At 41.0% G+C, this 20,257-nt stretch overlaps 3 protein-coding genes across 8 annotated transcripts in view; 1 reads left to right on the plus strand and 2 right to left on the minus strand.

The window, feature by feature from the left end:
- The first annotated feature begins 1,474 nt into the window (after nucleotides 1-1,474).
- Nucleotides 1,475-10,525, plus strand: LOC136441470 (F-box/WD repeat-containing protein 5-like). 2 transcript variants are annotated; one of them, XM_066437764.1, is made up of 8 exons: nucleotides 1,475-1,607; nucleotides 2,724-3,107; nucleotides 4,320-4,494; nucleotides 5,006-5,169; nucleotides 5,761-6,814; nucleotides 7,517-7,697; nucleotides 7,984-8,196; nucleotides 8,796-10,525. In XM_066437764.1, the coding sequence occupies exons 2-8, from the start codon at nucleotides 2,727-2,729 to the stop codon at nucleotides 9,022-9,024; spliced, it is 2,397 nt and encodes a 798-aa protein (XP_066293861.1). In that variant the 5' UTR covers nucleotides 1,475-1,607; nucleotides 2,724-2,726; the 3' UTR covers nucleotides 9,025-10,525. The 2 variants fall into 2 exon arrangements, with proteins under 2 accessions (XP_066293861.1, XP_066293862.1); XM_066437765.1 differs by lacking the exon at nucleotides 1,475-1,607 and adding an exon at nucleotides 2,031-2,277.
- LOC136441471 (collagen alpha-1(XII) chain-like) lies at nucleotides 9,427-16,120 on the minus strand. Its single transcript, XM_066437766.1, has 7 exons — nucleotides 15,902-16,120; nucleotides 13,254-13,391; nucleotides 13,014-13,113; nucleotides 12,632-12,813; nucleotides 12,288-12,440; nucleotides 11,411-11,868; nucleotides 9,427-11,036 (listed from the first exon to the last, which is right to left on the minus strand). The coding sequence occupies exons 1-7, from the start codon at nucleotides 15,972-15,974 to the stop codon at nucleotides 10,812-10,814; spliced, it is 1,329 nt and encodes a 442-aa protein (XP_066293863.1). The 5' UTR covers nucleotides 15,975-16,120; the 3' UTR covers nucleotides 9,427-10,811.
- A 498-nt stretch (nucleotides 16,121-16,618) lies between these two features.
- Nucleotides 16,619-20,257, minus strand: part of LOC136441903 (synaptotagmin-5-like) — a 33,031-nt gene continuing 29,392 nt past the window's right edge. For all 5 annotated transcript variants that reach the window (XM_066438459.1, XM_066438458.1, XM_066438457.1 and 2 more), the window contains exon 7: nucleotides 16,619-17,931. In XM_066438459.1, coding sequence (XP_066294556.1) covers nucleotides 17,618-17,931 — 314 coding nt within the window. In that variant the 3' untranslated portion in view covers nucleotides 16,619-17,617. The remainder of the gene's footprint in view (nucleotides 17,932-20,257) is intronic.

Genomic DNA, 20,257 nt, shown 5'->3' on the forward strand with positions numbered 1-20,257 from the left:
AACTCTCCATGGCTTTAACGACATCTAGCGATAATAGTATGAAACACAGCCGTACGTGATGTCATAAATGTTGCACAACAAGGAAGTGAAATTACAACATAAAGTATACGCAATAACAGCGTCTGTACTGAACTCTGTCGTCGGGTGAGCCGTGGCCTAGCGGGCTTCTCCTCTGAGCCAAAAGCAGATCGGAACTACCCACCTCTGTCCGCGGGTTCGAACCCGTGAACTGTGGGTGCCTGCTAGGCTAACTCGACACTCATCCTTTTGCAATCTACGTTATTTATTATTGCAATGCATGAGTTAGTTATTGGCATCTAATTTTGATTCTTTTTTGTAACTTAGATTTATGTATTGATATCTTTTATGTAAAACTTCACACAATCATTTTGAAAACAATGACGTACCTTTTGTCAGTAAAGAATGACATAAGAGTCTATTGTATCATCAATATGATAAGCCGAATGAAGCTCACATTCAACACTACACTGTCTAAGATTTTATCGTGACTGACGCTGTCCCCAGTGCATTTTCTAAAGGATAGTGAATTTGGTGGTGGTAACGGTTACAGTGACGTGAAGTGAAGTCATGGGCAAACAAACCCACATGTTAAAAGCGACATCTGGCGGGTAAAGTGTGTACGTCAGATTTGTACTGTACTCTGATGTATTGCACAACCAGGGGCGTTGTTGCGTGTATTTATCGTCAATATTATAAGCAGTACAACCAAACGTGTTTATCGGGTGAGCCGTGGCCTAGCGGGCTTCTCCTCTGAGCCAAAAGCAGATTCGGAACTACCCACCTCTGTCCGCGGGTTCGAACCCGTGAACATGTGGGTGCCTGCTAGGCTAACTCGACACTCATCCTTTTGCTCCTTTTCTCAACATTACTATAATCTTTGACAACAGCTCTTCTTCTTTTTGCACTGTTGTGATTGAAATCTCACTGTCATTTACATCTCAAAATTATTTCACTTTATGTTACATGATTACATCTATATTTATGAGTAGGTTAACTCAAGGAGGTCTAATCATGTTCCGATGCATACATAGCATTGGGTTATCATCATTATTCACCATGTTGTATTCTTACAGCCAGTAGATACCCATTTGAGTACTGAGGGATCCGGAGGTTGTTGTAACGTGCTCGAGGCACCTCCTCGAACACGGGACCCCCGGCCCATTTTACGTTTCTTCTGAAAGACGGCCGTGCGGCCCCAACAAGGATACCATATCCTTCAAGGCAGACCTGATAACACAGTTCTCCCCACTTTGAATGTCCATAGCGCTATAGCAGTTATAAATCTGTCAGCTATTACATTAACTAGATCTTAAGATTCTGAAGTTTTTACTGGGAAGGCATATATCCGTTCAGTGATCTGAAAAAAAAAGATCGGAAAGAACTTCGTTACCATCAGAAATGTTATTACTGCAGATTGTTCGTAAATCGCTAGTCGGCGCTTTTGATACATCACTGCCATTCGGACCATCAATCATTTCCCAGACGTCCTTGCAACAAAGATGGAGAGAGTAAACGAGTACGGAAGATTGCGGAATTTTGTGAAATATTTCGGAAATTCTCCAACAGACCTCGATTAGAAGACATCGGTAAGTACATCCCTTCTCGCTGTTACTATTTCGTCCGTCATCGACCACGATTTGCATGTTTTCAATGAGGTGGCAACATTCGCCCATCACAAAGTATTTTCGTCCGCTTCAGAAGTGGGGAGGGGGGCGGTGATCAAAACATTTACCCAAACTTGGATCGGACACCCTTATAATGTCGGCTGTTTCATCAGTGTTTGATACTTGATACAGAATGAAAAGATAACCTCATATAGCACCGATCATAGCATCGTGGAAAGATATAAAGACACCAGACAGCACGACAATAGAATGAAGGAATGAAGGAAGAAAGGGAACGAAGGAGTGAATGAATGAATGATCAGATGACCCCTTTCCCTGCATTGAGAAACATGATCAATGTACAAGTCACATTCTCAAACTCCGAAGGAGTTCCCTAATTTCTTGTTTGAGCTGACTTCTTCCATATATGGGCATTCACCTGTCACCCATGTTGGGTGCAGACAGCCGAAGGGGTTTGATTGACACTGTTTCCATGGAAACGGACCGCAGGGGGCGTGGCCGGGACAGCTGACAGGGAAGCGCCATTCCTGATGTGGAACCCCAAAATAGGAATCTTCAGAGTTTTCACATCAGGGCGACGCTGGGTCATTTGGTCTGTAGGATTGGTTGACTTTTTGTTTGGACGAGCTGGGTAAGGAAAAGTCAGGGTATAGAAAATCGGTAAATTTCAACATTTGCACATGGCCATTACTATTTTTACCTACTTAATACAGGCTTTTCATTGACATAATAATGATTATAATTTGACTCCCGTGTCGATCATGTTGGCAGACAATGTTGATTGGATTAAGAAATGGCATCTTCATGTGTTTTACAGAAGTACACTGTAATCCATGTGCAGATGACGTCTATTGAAAAGCTTGACATTGATACAGCCTGCTGTAAAACATTTGCCAAAGATATCTTGTATGAACCGAGAGACGATTTCATTCTTGGCACTTGGATGTCATTCTGAAAGCTCTATTTCAAATGCAACATTTAGGCGATACAAGTCGAAATACAAGCCGATTGATAAGTTAAAAGAATTCAACTTTTGAAAGTTATAAATTCTAAGACATGTATCAACATTTCCTCCAGACAATGCCCAACACCATGATGACATGGCCTCCAGCGGAGGTGGACCTGTGGCTCTCCCTCCCGGACAGTATCCTCCTGCACGTCTTCTCCTTCTTAAACTCCAAAGAAGTCGCCAAGGCGGGAATCACCTCCAAGAAATGGCACCGCGTATCGCAAGACGATCTTCTGTGGAAAGATCTCTTGTACTCAGAGTTTTCCGTGTCCAGAACGATACCCATGGCGCCGTTTAAATTGTCGTGGTGGTCAGAGTTCCGCAGACTACACTACTTCTCGCCGGTGGCTCTGACAGAGACGCTGAAGGAACACACAGACCAGGTTTTACATGTCAGCTTCTCACATAACGGGAAGATGTTCGCTTCAAGCTCTAAGGATGGATTTATTAAGGTGAGACATTATTTTCATCATTCTCAAAGGTACCGTGAGTATTAGGATAGGGCCCGTCCTTCCATCCCAGGACAGAAATTTGCGTGTTGTGATGGCAAAAAATTTTCCCCCCCTCCCGTCCAAAAATCTGAACCTCATGACATGAAATTGATGAATACAAATGTATTTCCATAAGCTTAGAATGACAGATTTAGCAACAAAAATCCACAACATGGGCTCCAAACATTGAGTGGGACCGAGAAAACTTTTCATGCTGGAGTCGGCCCTTATTTGGGATAAGTAATTGGTTATTTATAGCTTGATTACTCAACTGTCTTCACTGTTAGGCTCCGTTGTTTTTGTAAATCAGAAGACAGACTGGATAAACAACTTTTGCCTGATGTGATATTGCTGACAAAGGCAAATCAATCTCTACAACTGGATAAGAAACACAGATTACTTCCAGACATTTTGAGTGACATACATCACTCTTCTTAAGCGTCACTAGAATAAACTGATAGATCAAATCAATACTAGTACTTTAAGTATTCTAGTACATAACATGTAACTAGAAAAAAGCATGTCAATGCCACTAACTTGTATTGTAACTAATGGTCACATAAAAAAACAGTAAATGATAGGTAAATGGCAGGTAGATGCTTTAAAGAAAAATATTACAATGTCTACATTCCTCGCTCTCAGTGAGTTTGTCTTGATCATTGATGTTTCTGACCCTGGAAAAAGAGATGCTGTTTTAGTCCTATTCATGAAACCTGTAACCTTGATGTGGCCTACAGGTCTTGTTACATGATGTCTAAAAAGAAAGAAAAGATCTCAGTGACTCGAGTGAGCTTTTCTTGATCATGGACATTTCTCTCCTTGGGAACTGAGATGCTGTTTCAGTCCTATTCATGAAACCTGTGACCTTGACGTGGCTTACAGGTCTTGTTACATGATGTCTACAAAGAAAGAAAAGATCTCAGTGACTTGAGTGAGCTTTTCTTGATCATTAACATTTCTCTCCTTGGGAACTGAGATGCTGTTTTAGTCCTATTCATGAAATCGTAGCCTTGACGTGGCCTTCAGCCTTCAGGTCTTGTTACCTAGTTATTGAGTTATTGATTGGAGGAGTGGGGGCGTGCCATCATCTGTTCAGACGGAAGGAGGCCGATGATGATGATGAGTAAAGAGAAAGAAAAGATAACAAGATACCTTCTGCCCTGCCTTGTCCAGGTGTGGACGGTGTCGTGGCCGTGTCAGGTGAAGTACAGTGCAGACATGAAGAAACACAAGTGGAAGTACACCCAGTTCTCCCAGTTCAACAGTCTGGACACGCTCCTGTTGGTGTCGGGGGTGCACTTCGGTCCTCACAGCACGTCTGGGGAGATCGCTGTCTTCTCCTTACAAGGTACAGGTCTTAAGACTTTCTCATGTGTCTCAGAACTAGGTTGCTGTTGATGTTGTTTTGCCGTTATGTATCTGTCAGGATAAGTGATTGACAGGACTATTGTACATTAAAAAAAGTAGAGGGTAGCTTCAGTGTTTTTTTTTATAATCAGAAGATGTTGATTTGTTTACATGTACAAAATGCATGTACAAACTGGTGCTATATGTTTGAAGTGTGTACTATATTTTCTATATCACTGCCTATGCACAAGTTCATTTTTTAATTTTCATAGTGCTTAAGAAATTGTTTTGTCATGAGTGCCTGCAATGATTAAGGTTGATAGTCACACTGCTTTTTAAAGAGTCCTTAACATAGACGCCGTAGCATGGCTTCTACATATAGGTATTTGCTTATGATATTAGTCATCAATCAAAAATAAATACCCATTAAATCTGACAAATTTCTATCCCAGGCTAGGCCAACTTTAATTTGTTGTGTGACTTGAATGTTTTTATATTGTGTTTTTGGGAAGACGAGTTCATGTTGCAAGCGCGGGTGTTGAACAAGCCGTACGACATTTTTGGCACGTGGTTGGACGATTCGTACCTGCTGTCCGGGAACCTCCACTGGCTGGGAGACTCCACGTGTTCAGTACTGTGGCTCAACAAGGCTACGCAGGAGGTGGACTCTGAGCAGGTCAGTAGTTCATGTGTTCTGTTATATGTTACTAATTGTTAGGTTAGACATCCAGGTAATAAGATATATGTTATATGTACATGTTTAGACTCCACGTGTTCAGAACTGTGGCTCAACAAGGCTACTCAGGAGGTGGACTCTGAAGTGGTCTGTAGCATAACTGGTTAGCATTTGAGGATAAGTTTTTGTAGTCTGATGTTTTGATTCCGGAGATAATGACACCTTCTTTTTGTTCACTTCCCATAGGGCTACATGCATTACTGGCATTTATTGTAACTGTTTAGTCTCCCCTGTAGTACGTAAGCTATCCATGTAATAATCTCTGTACTTTGGCTAAACAAGGCCACACTGTCTTCTTTTTGGCTTGCTTTAGCTGCTGGCCCTTTGAAAGTTTGATGGCTGTGAAGGCCTATTCTTGATCGACAGGTCCTCTAGCAGTGCCCGCATGTGTACATATGAGTCTGCTCAGTGTGTGTATGTCTGTGGATGCAGTTTAACAAGTAGTAAATGATGTACAAAACAACAAGAAGCAGAAGTTAGGGGAGGGTTCTTTTGGTGCTGCTTCTTATATGACCGTATCGTTCTCTCCAGGTGTCAGTTGTGATGAGGCTCTTCAGGTTCCGTAACTTCAACTCCAGCACGATACGCATGGTAACGGTCGCCGACTGCAGCCGTTTCCTGACCGACGCGGCTACGACAGCGAACACTCACAGGCCCGTGGGCCCCTGTCAGCCCATATCGGAGGAGGAAACACCTTCTGGCGGTGTGGACGATATGAAAACTACGGCTAGCCAATCAGAGGGAAGTGCAATAACTCATCGGTGTGGAACTAGTGATGGGGATATGGGGACAGGGTGCACATGTGGAGGGGGGGTGTCCGGTACAGACTTCAGTGGTGATAGCACCACACTGTGGAAAGGAAGGGGTGATGGAACGGTTGCTGAGAGTGATACAGACTTATCAGAGAATAAGGATGATGATGTCATCCCACTCACTAGAAAACAATCAAATGTTAACTTAGCCTCAAATACCACAAGCCAAGAACAATCCCATGATGCAATACAAGACGAGGACACTCACGATGGTGGTGAAACTGTCGGACCACATGTTTGGGAACAGTACCGCCAGGAAACAGACAGGGCTGCTGGAACTTCCCATGATGCATCTGCAGGACCATCTCATGAATCAACTGCAGGGCCTTCCCATGGTGCAATGGCGGGGCCTTCCCATGATGCAACGGCGGGGCCTTCCCATGATCCCTCTGCGGGGCCTTCCCAAGATCCCTCTGCAGGGCCTTCCCAACATGCAATGGGCCCTGATGATCTGTTTTATAATTACTACTACGATGAGGAGAGCGATGAGATGTGGGTGGATTACGACTACCTCCCCCATCAGGAACTCCTGCCGCGGGCGTCGTATTACCCGTCCCCGCAGAAGGACAGTCCGACGCAAAGAACAAAAGAAGGGGCAAAAAATCAGAACAGTTTCCTGAGTGGCGCTAGCCACAGCGGGGAGCACAGCGAGCTTCTGGCCTCGTACGATAACATCGATGTGGCGTACAGAGATCACGGCGGACGACCGTCAGCGAGCGACAAGTACCTCATCTTTACAACTGGCAGTGAGACTTACACGCCTCACCAGATAGGTATGGGGGATCTTCTCTACTGCTCTTTAACTACTAGAAATATGAACTTGTATTGTTTAGCTGTTTATTCATTTGTAGTCTATGTGTGGCGTCTGTGTAGCACAGTGGCAGAGCATCCGGCTATGAACCAATAAGACCCAGGTTCAATCCCCAGTGGAGTACCCAGACATGTCCGGACATGCACCCAGACGTTGTGCCCTTGGGAAAGGCACTTAACACACATTTCCCATGTCCTAAGCCCAGCAGTAGGGTTTGGGTTGGCCTTAGGAAGGGCATCCAGCTGTAAAAACTCTTGCTACAAAAAAGGACTTGCACTTGATGAGGAGTTCTGGGGCTTCCCCATCAATGTGCAAGCACGTCTAACCCCCAGATGATGGGGAACAAAAGACGTTAAATTGGATAGAGAGAGAGAGAGAGAGACTATGAGTCCAGCCTTTCAGAAGCTGCCAGGTTGGCTAACACCACCCCTCAGTTCCTCAGGAGTCACTTTTCATTGTTCTCTTTGAGAAAACCAAGGAGAATGTCCCTGTGCATGGAGTCCATGAAAGTATCCATTTGACCATATAGCATCTGTCTTTCTTGTCATGACCATTGCTTGATTATTTATAGCTAGCTATCTACAGTAGGCTAAAACTGATTTAAGATACATTTTTCTCAACTCCTATACATGTAACTTATCATCAAAACTTTTCCTGTGTGCAGGCATAAAGCGGATCCGTCCGCAGCAGAAGGTGATGAAGGACCCAAAGACCCTGCTGCAGGAGAACGCGCTGCACGGCTTCCACGGCATGGACGGTCAGGACCTGCTGGAGTTCGACAGCGTGGACCAGATCATCGAGTTACACGGACACATCATCGGCATGGGGCTGTCTCCTGACCACAGGTATGGGCTCTGAAACTTGTTAACTGTTATCAGTGTCATTTCTTTACAATAAGTATCTTAGAACAAGTTAACTTGTATTTTTCTGTAGTCACAATATGACCTATTGCAAAAAGAAAGATAACTCCCCCAAATTTTTTTTGAAAATGTGGTCAGTTACCTTTTTTTTACCTTTTATTGTGTTGGATATCAAGCTGAGGACATTTTAATATGTGTTGTACCAGCACAGATGGGTTTTCATTCTAACCTGTGTTTTTCCTTCAGCCATTTGTTTTGTTTTCCCCCTCAGATACCTGTTTGTAAACAGTCGTTCCTGGCCGGAGGGATACACGATAAGAGAACCGTTAGAACCTCCACCAATCGCAGAACAGATAGAGATGCACGTGTTTGACTTAACCACTATGAGCCGCGTGGACAGAATATACACCAGTCACAAGGCAAAGACTCCCAACGACGAATGTTTCTTCATCTTCTTGGACGTTGCCAATGAATTTGTTGCTAGGTTTGTTTGACTTTTTATTCAATTTTTAGTTCAATTTTTATTTAGGGATAGGCAACCTACAGTATTATTAGTTGGGGCAGAGTGTAGCTTTGTTTGAAACATCTACATGTGTGAGGGAAAAAAAACATGAACATGTTTTGGTATGCTGAGAACTGAAAATCTCAAAATGTATTTTTTATTTTCGCTGTTTACGCTGTGGCCACTTACTGCGAGTCACTGCAGATACAATTGTATCGCTATCATACCACATAATTTTTCAAATGCGAAATAAATCAACATAGAAACTTCCTTTCCCCCTCTAATGTGAATTAAGTCACTGTTAAAATAAGTTAATTTAAAGTATGGTGTACATTAAATTTTTGTCTTCATATGAGAATATTGACATTGGTACCTCTTTCTCAGGCGCTTTGTTGGAAATAAAGTTGACAAATGTATGGCTTATTTTGGAAGATGAACATTCTATAACTTCTGTCTAAGGCATTTTAAACGTTGTGCATTTGATATTTTAATTTAGTACTTGTTATAATTCGACATTTTATCCACGTATCATTCTTTAGTTTAGTTGTCACTCAATGTCCCATTTCTCTTACTTCTAACAGTGGAGCAGAAGACCACAATGGCTATATCTGGGACCGTCATTACAACACGCTCCTCGCAAAACTACCGCACACGGACGTCGTGAACTCCGTCGCCTTCAACCCCCAGGATCCCGAGATGCTCATCACCGCTAGCGACGACTTCACGCTCAAAGTCTGGAGGTCGCGCCAAAAACAACACGAACATAAGGAACAGCAAGATACATGTACACTGCAAATGCCAAACCAATAGGAGTTCAGAAAGCAAGATTTTGCCATATATTTGTTGCGGCCTGCAAAATGCAATATTTTGGTTCTCTGCATCGCTTGTTGAAGTGTCTGTTTTGCCCAAAATTGTACTTTTGTACTTAGCTGACTGATATTACTGTACATAATGGCAAACAAATGTCTTTACTGCTGAAAATCTGCTGAAAGTTTTCAATATAGTGGAATAAGGAATGTTTTCGTTTTTAAAACCAGAATACTTTTCTCAATGCTGAAACAGTATTATGTTTGTGGATGTGTTGTCCATGTTGACAGGGTTTTGTCTATTGGTTAAACAAGTGTTATGGTTGGGTTGAAATTTAGGGCTGTTTGTTAATATGATATAGTAATGGTGAAGAATAGCCATTGATGATAGTAGGGGGAGAAAAAGTTTCAACATTCGAGATACCTTTAATAAATCAATGCAAATAAATCTTACTGATGTTTCTGTATTTCACAGTTCTTTGTACTCTTGTGGAACTTTCATAAACATCACAACGAGTTTGTAGGTCTATACTCAAAGCAATTCGACTTTGCTTTTGACCCTCCAGTTCTAATGTTAGAACATTGTATGAACAATACAGAAATGATACAATCTAAAATGTTACACTTAATTCTTTGTAACTATAATTTGATTCAGAGCTATCTCTGACTAGGGCTATACAAATTGTACTTCTGTTTCTCAAATATAAGAATATATAATTTGACCCAAATCTCATTCTGAACAGAGGACTATGGTTTACTGTACTAAAGCCTGAGTTATGTAATATGTACACCAGTGTTATTACATTGTTGCAGAGGTATTACATTGTTACAAAGGAACAGCAAGGAACTGACCACTGTTTTCATTAACCCTTCCTAGTCTTTGGGTGCTCCAGGGATCAGATGTGTGCTGGCATCTAGAGAACTTAGAGGGAGAAGGGTTGAATATTGTTGAGCTAAAATGATGACCCTTTTGATTTTGTTTTATTTGTTCCGTTAAGATACTTTAGTTGAATTTTAGGCACTAAACCTCATCAAAATGGCTGGGTTTTTATTATTTTGAGTGTAGCATTGTTTTTTTTATTGAATGTTTCACCCATGAAAACAGTGGTTCATTCCAAGCCCACTTGTATTTTTATTGGATGTTTGCTTATTTGTTGGTTGATCACATTGATGTACATTGAAGTATATACATGATGCTAATCTCAAAGAAATAAAAACACCTTCAATAAATGCCATGACAATTCTTATACTATACTTTGCAGTATAGGTGTCTAACTAGTAGCTTAAAAGTGTCCTCCTGTCATTCTTATCATTATCATTACAAGTAACTTACTTCTACATGTATGTAATATTTTAAAGTTATGTTTTATACATCATTTGACTTATGGTTGACCTGCTGATTTTGATTAACTTCCTGGATTGTTGTATTGTTCCACATTTGTTAGATGACAAATTCCTGCAAAATCCAAGCTGCTAGTGTTACCACAAGTACATGTACATGTATATATATTTATACTTTATCTTATTTATCTTATGTTATGCCATATATACAGTGTAATTATCACCTGTGTGATGTCATACAAAGAATTTAGATGGTTTCTTAGCAGCTTTCAATTTCATCCACACTTTACAAATCTTTGTTTTTCGAACAGAGTGGAGCTTGTAACATTTGAGGTGCAGGTTATCTTACACGCTACCAAGGAGGTTGATGCTACGTACACCAGTGCAATTATGCAGAAAAACTATTTTTCAAGCCCTGATGACATATGGCATTGCTGCTGTTGATCAATGTTAGACATAAACATTTTCCGTGACGTTTTTCTTGCCGAAGGTACTGTTTTGCATAGGTACCGGTGTTTCATAGGTGGGTTCATCAGGCATGTTGACATAGATGGGTTCCTCAAGGACAGGGTCCACGTGACCGGCCGCTTCCTGCCAGCGGTTGGTCGGTACAGCGTTTGGGTTCCCAAAAGCTGGGTTGTTGAAGACAAACTCTCGTGGCCCGAGTCCTTCTCTCTACATGAGTGTAAAAAAAGACATTGTGAAATCAACCTGGGAGCACAAGATAAATGTTGAAAGTAATTATATGTAACGTTATACAAATAAAGACGATATTGTAAAATTCATTTAAAAGGATGGAAAGACAATTGAAAGCAAAGACGATGAGAAGGCTAACATTTACAAGCTAATGCACAATGTTTCCTTTCAATAACACATGTCCTGTTATGACTTAGGGGCCCTAACATGCCCAAGGACAAGTACATTTTGCAGATTATTTAATGCATGCTGACTACATCCAAACACAAAACCCAAGCCTTGTATTGCTGTGCCTTGCATTATAAGTACATGGTGTATATTGGTGCAAAGTAATGAGTTTGTTGTGGACAAACCTTGAAAGGATCATCCTGAACTTCTGCGTCGTTGTTTTGATGTCCACGGCACATGATCACCATCACAACGATAACCAATATGATGATGAGGAGAAGAGCGCCCCCTACTCCTCCAGCGATGTAGTACACGCTGTTGGTTGGTGTAGCATTCTTAGTTTCGATTGTTGCTGTTGGCGTGTTTAGAACTTGAGCTGTTGCGATTGGTGTCATTGGTTGTGTAGTTGATGATGATGATGATGTCACCAGAAGTTGTGTAGTTGCTGTTGATGTCATCGGAAGTTGTGTAGTTGCTTTTGATGTCGTTAAATGTTGTGTAGTTGCTTTTGATGTCATTGGATGTTGTGTAGTTGCTCTTGATGTCCTCAGAAGTTGTGGAGTCTGACTTTGTGTGCTTGAAGGTGCCACAGTAGGTGGTCGGGACAGCGGAGTTTCTGGCCTTGGAGATGACGGTAACTCAACTGCATTGAAGGGTATGTTACATTGTTGTCAGTTGATTGTTACAATAGAATGAACATATTCTTGCTGATTTGATTCCCAATTATGTAGTAAGGCTAGGCTGAACAATCTAGCTAGATGTACAAAACAAACCAGAACCATACATCTGCTTGGAGATCAATAAGATCTACACCCCCTCATCATGATGCACATTATGTAAATGATGAACTTTTTGAGTTGTAGAGTTAACCAACCAACCAACCAACCAACCAACCAACCAACCAATCCAAGCCCCACCCACACCAACCAACCAACCAACCAACCAGCCAACCAACCAACCAGCTAATGCTGATTAAAAGATGTCATCTTCGGTGGAAGTGATGACTGATACACGCTTCTTAAGATGTGAACTTAAAGTCGACAGGACTGCCGAAGTACTCACTGATTTCCCTCACTCTCTCCACCAGAAGGTCCCGGATGCTGTCGATGACAGAATATGTCCCGACCTGGAAGACCCGGTCTGAAGCCCCTGCCACTGCTTCCAGTTGGTTTCTGTTTACACTGGGACCCACTCCGATGGAAAATACTACTATGCCTGAAAATATGTAAAGTTATAAGAGCATACATGTGACAATAGCAGGGAAATGTAGTAATGATATCTAAAGCTAATGAAATAACAATTACGGAAGCAACAGTTGATCATGAAATGTTGTATATTCCCCTTGGCCTGAATCTGCTAAAATTGCAGCAATTTTCACTGAACGAAGCATCCTTAGTCTTTAATACCTGATGTTCGTAAGGCAGTTATTGCTGGATCCAAGACAGTAGCACTATCCTGGGCCGACCCGTCTGTCATAAACACCGCTATTCTGGGGATCCCCTCCGACAGTGGACGCGCCCCTTTGGCTTCCGTAAAACTTGTGCCGACTAGGTAGTTGATGACTTGGCTTAATAAAGTGCCGCCTCCTCTGCAATATAATACATTGATAGAGATACAGATGATAAGTACTAGTATATAAGACTTGGAAATATTTTTCCAATATTTTTTCCGACTATGATTTTGAATTCTTGTATTATACACAGATTGACACACCCGTGTTCTGATGCCCTCCTCTTCCACATTTCTCGTTATTCTTTGTAACCCTTATAATCTACTTTCTTTTCTCACCTCTGTGGGATATTCCCGATGGCTTGCTGCAAAGACACCTTGTCCGAATACCGATCTAGCGGGAATTCCTCCGTAAATTGAGAGCCAAATTGAACTACACCTAGGTGATACAAAGATAAGGTCCGTTAGCATTTTGAAAATTAAGGCAACCATTTTGATATGGTACACTATTTGAGTAAATTCTAGACTGGTCTAATGTAATCAATTATCGACTAGCATTAAGCAGTAAACTATACTTGCCTACACGTGTGAAGTCGGCAGCGATGTCGAAGGCGTCCACAACTTGGCTAATGAAACTTTTCGCCCTGACAAAATCTTCTGCGTCGATACTACCGGACCCGTCCAACACAAACATGATGTCTCCAGCATCGCCAGAGGCTACGAGCAGAAGAACAACACGCATAGTTATGTGACACTGTTTGTCTGGCTTGAATTTGAAGCGTTGCCAATTGTTCATTTCTAACTCACGTGCACATGCCTTCGTGTTCGCGTATTTGTTTGTGCGTGCGTTTCTATTTGTGTATTTGCATATTTCTGACTTTCGTGTACCTAAGAACAATATGTAGACTCCCGGGGGTCGTGCTACATGTCTGCTGGGGTCGACGGGTTTCCCCCCGAGTACTCGCCAAACTTAGAAAGGATCCGGAGAGGTGGGGCCGGGGTTACGTCCTTGGGACAAAACTTTGGGAACATAGAGATTATACATGACTATCCCACTAAAGTCTTGGCAACATATACAGGTACATATATATGTCATAGTAGAGATGGCGATTCAGGACAATCGCCGATTGTCCTAGGACAGATCGCGATCGCCGTTTGTCCTAGGACAGACTGCGATCGCGATCTGTCCTAGGACAATCGCCGATTCTACTAGTAGAGATTGCGATCGCAATCTGTCCTAGGACAAACGGCGATTCTACTTGGACAAATTCCGCGATCGCGATCTGTCCTAGGACAATCGCCGATTCTACTAGTAGAGATTGCGATCGCAATCTGTCCTAGGACAAACAGCGATTCTACTTGAACAAATTCTGATTAGATGGAAATGCTTTGGAAAATAGAATGAATCATTGCTCAACATTTTAAGCAGGTTTAACATACTACCTACATCTTACAATTATTAACTATTTTAGGTGAATTAGGTAATGGATAAATTTCATGTGAGTATGTTTTCTGATAAAATAATTTCTGATGAAGTTGAGTGACAAAATACGCCAAAAAGCAATTACTCAAACAACTGGATATGATTTTGGAAACGGTCAGACGTTTCAAGTAGCATCCACTACTTTTCGTCAGTGACTGTGAGCAAGATCAGTTGAACAGCAGGTTTATAACCACGAACTATGAATTGATATGCAAATAAGGAGAAGACAAATTTTTAGATAGTCCAATAGAAAGCAAATAAGACAATTCAAGACAAGTTTGACCGTTTCCAAAATCATATCCAGTTGTTTGAGTAATTGCTTTTTGGCGTATCTTATTACCTGGATGTCTAATCTTCATCGACGTATTGAGTGACAAAAGTTTTTGTGTGAAAGATATCAGGTGATCCAACAATGTTTCAGTATGCAAATTTTGGTGTGTCAAGATATTACTCACAGTTTCACACCTAATGAATTCACAGCCTTACTTAGGAGAACAATAACAACTGTAAAGTGATAAAACAGGTGTCAAAATATCAATCTCAGTTTCAAGATACTACAGTTTTACTCCTATGTCATTTCACAGTCAGACATATACTGAATGATTTCACAACTTATACTGCTGTTTCCTTTATCTTAACATCAGTTGCGTTTTGATCAGAGTTTGTAAATACTTTGAATAAAACATGTTTCATAAAAAGATATTGCTGTTTCCTTAATATCTTATCATCATGAAGCTTGGATCGCTGTTTGTCCTAGGACAGATTGCAATCGCAATCTCTACTAGTAGAATCGGCGATTGTCCTAGGACAGATCGCGATCGCAGTCTGTCCTAGGACAAACGGCGATCGCGATCTGTCCTAGGACAATCGGCGATTGTCCTGAATCGCCATATCTACTGTGACATATATATTCAAAGCAGTTTCTAGACTAGTAACCCTTGACCCAAGCAAGAACTGGAACTAATCCGACAACCCGTCGTACTTGATGTAATCACCGCTGTGTACAAAACGTGCACAACAAACAAAACCAAAAAACAAAAATAAAAGAACGTTTTTCCTTCTAATGTTGGCTAATATGTATCCAAGTATCGATCCTATCCGGCCAATTTTTACAAATTTTCAACTCCTTAATTCTGGCCAATGCTAGCGAGATTATCATTTTTCAAACACACAGAATCATAGCAATACAAAAAGATATTGAAAACATCCAAATGCAATCGTCAGGTATTTTGGTATTCACACGTGAACGCAACGACCCACTCTTAATTTGTCATCTTTGATCTAATATACAATCTATGAGAAACATATAAATTCATTTCCGTCATGTTAGTTTTGCTTCTGCATGGATCAGTAGTATCAATCTTGTGTACGTTTTGTTTCCGCCTCATAAGATTCTTATGCGGAGGCTTTTCTTTCTACACTACGTAATAAACCGTTAACGCCAGTGGAATAAATGCTTCATTGTTGATTTCGATTCAAGTTAAACAATACTAGTATGCTTACCGCTACTGCACGGGCTAAGTCTGCTAATATATCAATCATTGCAGCAGATCAAGATCATGACCATGATATTTAACTAGAGTTAGAGAAATTATTGCTAAACATTCTCAGCAGTAAAATCTCAAAACAACACACTGTAGATTTCTTTCTATAACACGAGAATCTGAGCGCCGTCTGAGGTTCAATGCCTGTTTGTTGCGCTCATAAATTACAAGGAAGTTCCTGAAGAAATTTGGCGTCTTACCTGCCAATACAAAAGACGGTCCCCTGCACAGTCCCACAGCTAGCAGCAGTACCCACCACCAGTTGTGAACCATGTTTATACGGTACGGCACAGGTTTCACAGTTAAATGCCCGTTGTTACAAGTACAAGTATAGAAGCTAGTTGCTTGTACTGTAGTGTACTGCGCCACCAGCAAATTACCTAGATCTCATCGGGGAAAACCCGCTGAACTTTTCTGAGGTCTAGATAATCTGCATAAGAATAGAGAGAGGGAGAACGTCACTGCTATGACGTATTAAATTGGTCTGACCTGTAATTAGAGGTCCATGGACGGTATGCACATTGCACACACCCCCAGGCATTGTTCCACGGAGCTTTACCTGTCCACAGCTGCAGTGTGAAGAATTATCGCTAGATGACGCTTTATCTAAAAGGGTATTTCGAGGCAATGGTGATTTGCATAATTGCATTCAATACAAAATTGGCAACTTTTGCCTTCTTTTGATTCTAACGTTTTGTTGTTGTAACGTATCCAAGCGTGCACAACACCATGTCGACTTTGTCTCAAATGGTCTCAAATATGTTGACCTATTCACAATATTTTTAGAAATGAATGTTCATATTGAAGAGCTACTAGAATAGATTTTTAATGAAAATGTAGCCTAATATTACTCATGATACCTTATTGTACTCCTTCCGTTTTGTATGATAGACAGTATTGACTTGAACAACATGGTCGACGTCTTCGCAGTTTTATTCCATCTGTTCAGTTTGAATATCCGAATACAACTTTAAGTACATTTGTTTTACCAGACATGATTATCGGTAATGATTCGGTATATTCATCAATGATTGTTTGAGAATCCATGATTTCAGGAAAATACACCCTAGAAAAAAACTTATTTTCATCAAACGATACGGACAAAAACATAAATTCTTGTGGACAATCGGCGGCAAAACGTTAACCTACATCAACGTCACATACTTCGGTAAGAAATAGTGATCCCGTAGAGCTAATTCTACATCACCACTTAAACATGCAGTTTCGTACAACAAGCAATACAGTGATAGGCAAACGTATGATAAGCAATATAACTTAATTATCTACTGCATTTTTAGTTCGTGAAACAATTTATGCGATGGCTAAAAGTTGTGTTTTTACATTAATTCTCTGATTATGTATCGTTCAGAAAATAAGATAGATGCCATCTCATGTTTATCCAATAATACAAACACGAGGGTTACACATGTATGTTGCCGAGAAGAGGTCCGAAAGCAGTTTTATAACAACCTTTTGTTGTCGCGTATTTTGCATTGCAATTGCAATTTCACCAAATGAACAGAAGCGGCGAATCTACCAATACAACATTGCCATATATGCTATTCAAATAAATGAACAAAACTATGCTTGTCGCTCCTATTATACTGCATAGAGTATGCATGTACATTGATACTGGTTACTGAGACGTTGAACACACGTCAGAAGCGATTCACCATGATAGTACGTAAACAAGCGTTGGTTTGAAAAAATTTCACATGGTTCGATAGAAGGTGTGCGCATGCGTGAGAACGTAGCCAGAAACGCTGCTAAAACCCTGTCAAATATCAACATTAGACACGAGCATAAGAAATAAGCTAAGTTTACTAAAATACTGCATGAGTATTCTAACACAATAAGTAATGATATATATATATACTGATGTTGTAGAAATAATTTTGACTCATAAACACATTTGGTCAGTCCGGTTGAAGCGGTTGTAAACAGTGCCACCGCGCGGTTCCTTTGCGAGATGCAGCAAGGCTCTTCCAATGCTCGAGTTCCTCCCCCTCGGACTCTGCGCTCAGCACGACCTTCCCCATCCCCTGGTTCTGTCCGAACCTGTTCTCGTGAACTATGACGAGTTCGATGTACACGTGATCCATGAACTCTCGCCCCACGTCGAACACCAGAGCCTCGTTGTAGACGGGGTTTGTGGTAGAGTGTCTGGTGGATGTCTTCTTCTTTTTCAACCGCTTCCCGGCGTAGAGGATCGACACTTTGACATATGGATCTGTGGAATCAAAGAAAAGGTGTTTTAGAAGACAATGATCCTCCACGAGTTGCAATGAAAGTGCCTTTAGCATAGTGGAAATAACTGGCCAATGAGCTTACATGTTGCTTAAACTTTCCGCATTTGAGTACTCTTAAAATCAGATTTATTTCATCCATTTGGATGTATGTATGTAATTGGGGTCATCGGTGTGTCAACATGTTTGATTGAGGTCAGAGCAACCGCCACCTTTCCGCATGTCTTTCCGCGGCACCTGTCACGGCGAGACGGACGGGTCACTCGTTTTTGTATCGTTGTCGTTGATGAAACGTTTGGATCGATCCTCAAGCGATATTTTGGCGAGAGATTGAAGCTCAGAATTCCATATGCACTTTAAGGTCGAAGGGAAAAACACATTTTAGAAGGCTTGTCACGGTTTCCAGTCACGTTATGGGGAAAGTGTGCCGTCTAACATGACTAACGAACAGGACTGTACGTGATTGGAGAGCCGCATGTCTGCCTGCAGAGTCGCAGACAAAAAATGCAGCCCCGCGTAAAGGATTGATTTCTGCCCCGTTCGTTTTCATCAGGCTCGGATGTGAGCTGTCAGCGTATTCCCCACATGACAATTACTGTTTCCGCCCAATCAATCAGGTACCGCGCAAATCATTAAGGTATTTTTTCAACTCTTTTACGCGCTCCAAATTGGTAGTTTGTGACCTGTTGTCTCACAAAATCGTTTCTTGCGTTATGTAGAATTACGCCGTTTGTTTTTGGATCAATTCAGCGGCCTCATCATTTTGGGAGCGGGTGATTTTTTCTCAAGAAATGAATTCTGCTGAGAACATTTTTCTTGAATGCAGGACGGTCCCTCGCTGTCCTTAATTGGTGAATCTGTTCTTCCTGGCGACGACTAATCATGCTGAGAAGCGTCTTAATTAGAGCTAGACACAGTATTGAAAGGTTTGACTTCCAGTTGAGAGAGCCCAAATTAAGTTATCTAGGGTAGAATGTATGCACATTAATATTGGGAATCTAGGTTGAATGTATAAAACAGCAATCTGAGATTAACAATATACTTGGAAACGCACGGATGGGGATATTTTGGGTATAAAAAAACAACTGAAAACTGGTACTTATAATTGATCTTAGACGTAGTGGGCTAGGAGAAAATTTTATCACATTTTAGTGATAGAGATTAGTGTTTGTAGAAATGAACAGAGAACGTTACGTATTCACAGTGAAGATCTATCTGAATATGAGTTTCGCCCTTGCCATGTAGATTTGTGTTTTTCTCATGGTATCTATGATGTATAGGTAGATAGGGTGGTGAAAATGTGCTGGCTTTTTGGACTCCTTTCTAAATATATATTTACGACTTGGATTTATGACTTTAGAAGTGTTTTTCCTAGATATGTATTTACGACTGTTCTGCGAAGTGGCTAAATATATATTTACGACTTGGATTTATGACTTTAGAAGTGTTTTTCCGAAATATGTATTTACGACTGTTCTGCGAAGTGGCTGTCTACCTTTTAAAAGATTTTTATGAAACAGTATTATGCAAGTGCGCAGATAGTGCATATATGCCAGATATGACTTTAAAGGGCTAACAGCTTTTGGCACTTATCTTTAAGTGTATTCTACGATGTAGATTTGTGGAGCGACTGTCTATAGTTGTAAAAGTCCCCGTCATACAAGTGGGTACATCAAGCTAAATGGACGTTAAAAGCGGCGGCAGCTTTAGAATTCCGTTCAAAATATATATTGACGACGTGTTGGATTCTGCGAAATGGCCATCTATTCGATGAACAACTTTGCCACAAAGAATAAATGTTAGAAGCAGATGAAGCCAAACCTGTGCTGAATGAGAAAAGGGCTTTTGAATTCCTTTCAAGATTTATATTTACGAGCTTGAAACTGTCTGCCTGGAAAGTGATTTTTCATTTGTGGCATCGTGTAATGGGGCAGATAAAACCAATTGTGTGTTAAAAGTGATAATAGCTTTCAGAAGTCCATTCTAAATATATATTAACGACTTAAGATTTCCCGAAGCGACCACTTATGGCTGTTAAAAGTGTCAGTCATACAACGTGATGTAAGTGGGTAGATAAAGTAAAAACTTGCTTTGAATGAGGTGATAGGTTTTAGACATCCTTTCGAAATATATATTTACGACTGTGAATTCTACGAAATGACAGCTTTGCTGTTAACAGCATCTGTTTCAGAGCGCGATGTAAAGCTAGATATGGTCTGAAAGATGTTATAAATGGCTGTGCTCGGAAAACGTCAGCGGTGTTTTGTCAGAAGGATACGTAGGCTTAAATGAACGGTACTTCACCGGGCA

Source organism: Branchiostoma lanceolatum, chromosome 9 (genome assembly GCF_035083965.1).
Source record: "Branchiostoma lanceolatum isolate klBraLanc5 chromosome 9, klBraLanc5.hap2, whole genome shotgun sequence".
NCBI classification, from domain to species: domain Eukaryota; kingdom Metazoa; phylum Chordata; class Leptocardii; order Amphioxiformes; family Branchiostomatidae; genus Branchiostoma; species Branchiostoma lanceolatum.

What these genes read in the sequence shown, in the direction of transcription:
- LOC136441470 (XM_066437764.1), top strand. Translation starts at nt 2,727, where the DNA reads ATGCCCAACACCATGATGACATGGCCTCCAGCGGAGGTGGACCTGTGG. An exon ending in CTAAGGATGGATTTATTAAG is followed by an intron (nt 3,108 to 4,319) that starts GTGAGACATTAT and finishes TGCCTTGTCCAG; the next exon opens with GTGTGGACGGTGTCGTGGCC. An exon ending in GCCAATGAATTTGTTGCTAG is followed by an intron (nt 8,197 to 8,795) that starts GTTTGTTTGACT and finishes TACTTCTAACAG; the next exon opens with TGGAGCAGAAGACCACAATG.
- LOC136441471 (XM_066437766.1), bottom strand. Translation starts at nt 15,974, where the DNA reads ATGGTTCACAACTGGTGGTGGGTACTGCTGCTAGCTGTGGGACTGTGC. An exon ending in ACCGTCTTTTGTATTGGCAG is followed by an intron (nt 13,392 to 15,901) that starts GTAAGACGCCAA and finishes TTCTGCTCGTAG; the next exon opens with CCTCTGGCGATGCTGGAGAC. An exon ending in TTCAGGATGATCCTTTCAAG is followed by an intron (nt 11,037 to 11,410) that starts GTTTGTCCACAA and finishes ACACTCATGTAG; the next exon opens with AGAGAAGGACTCGGGCCACG.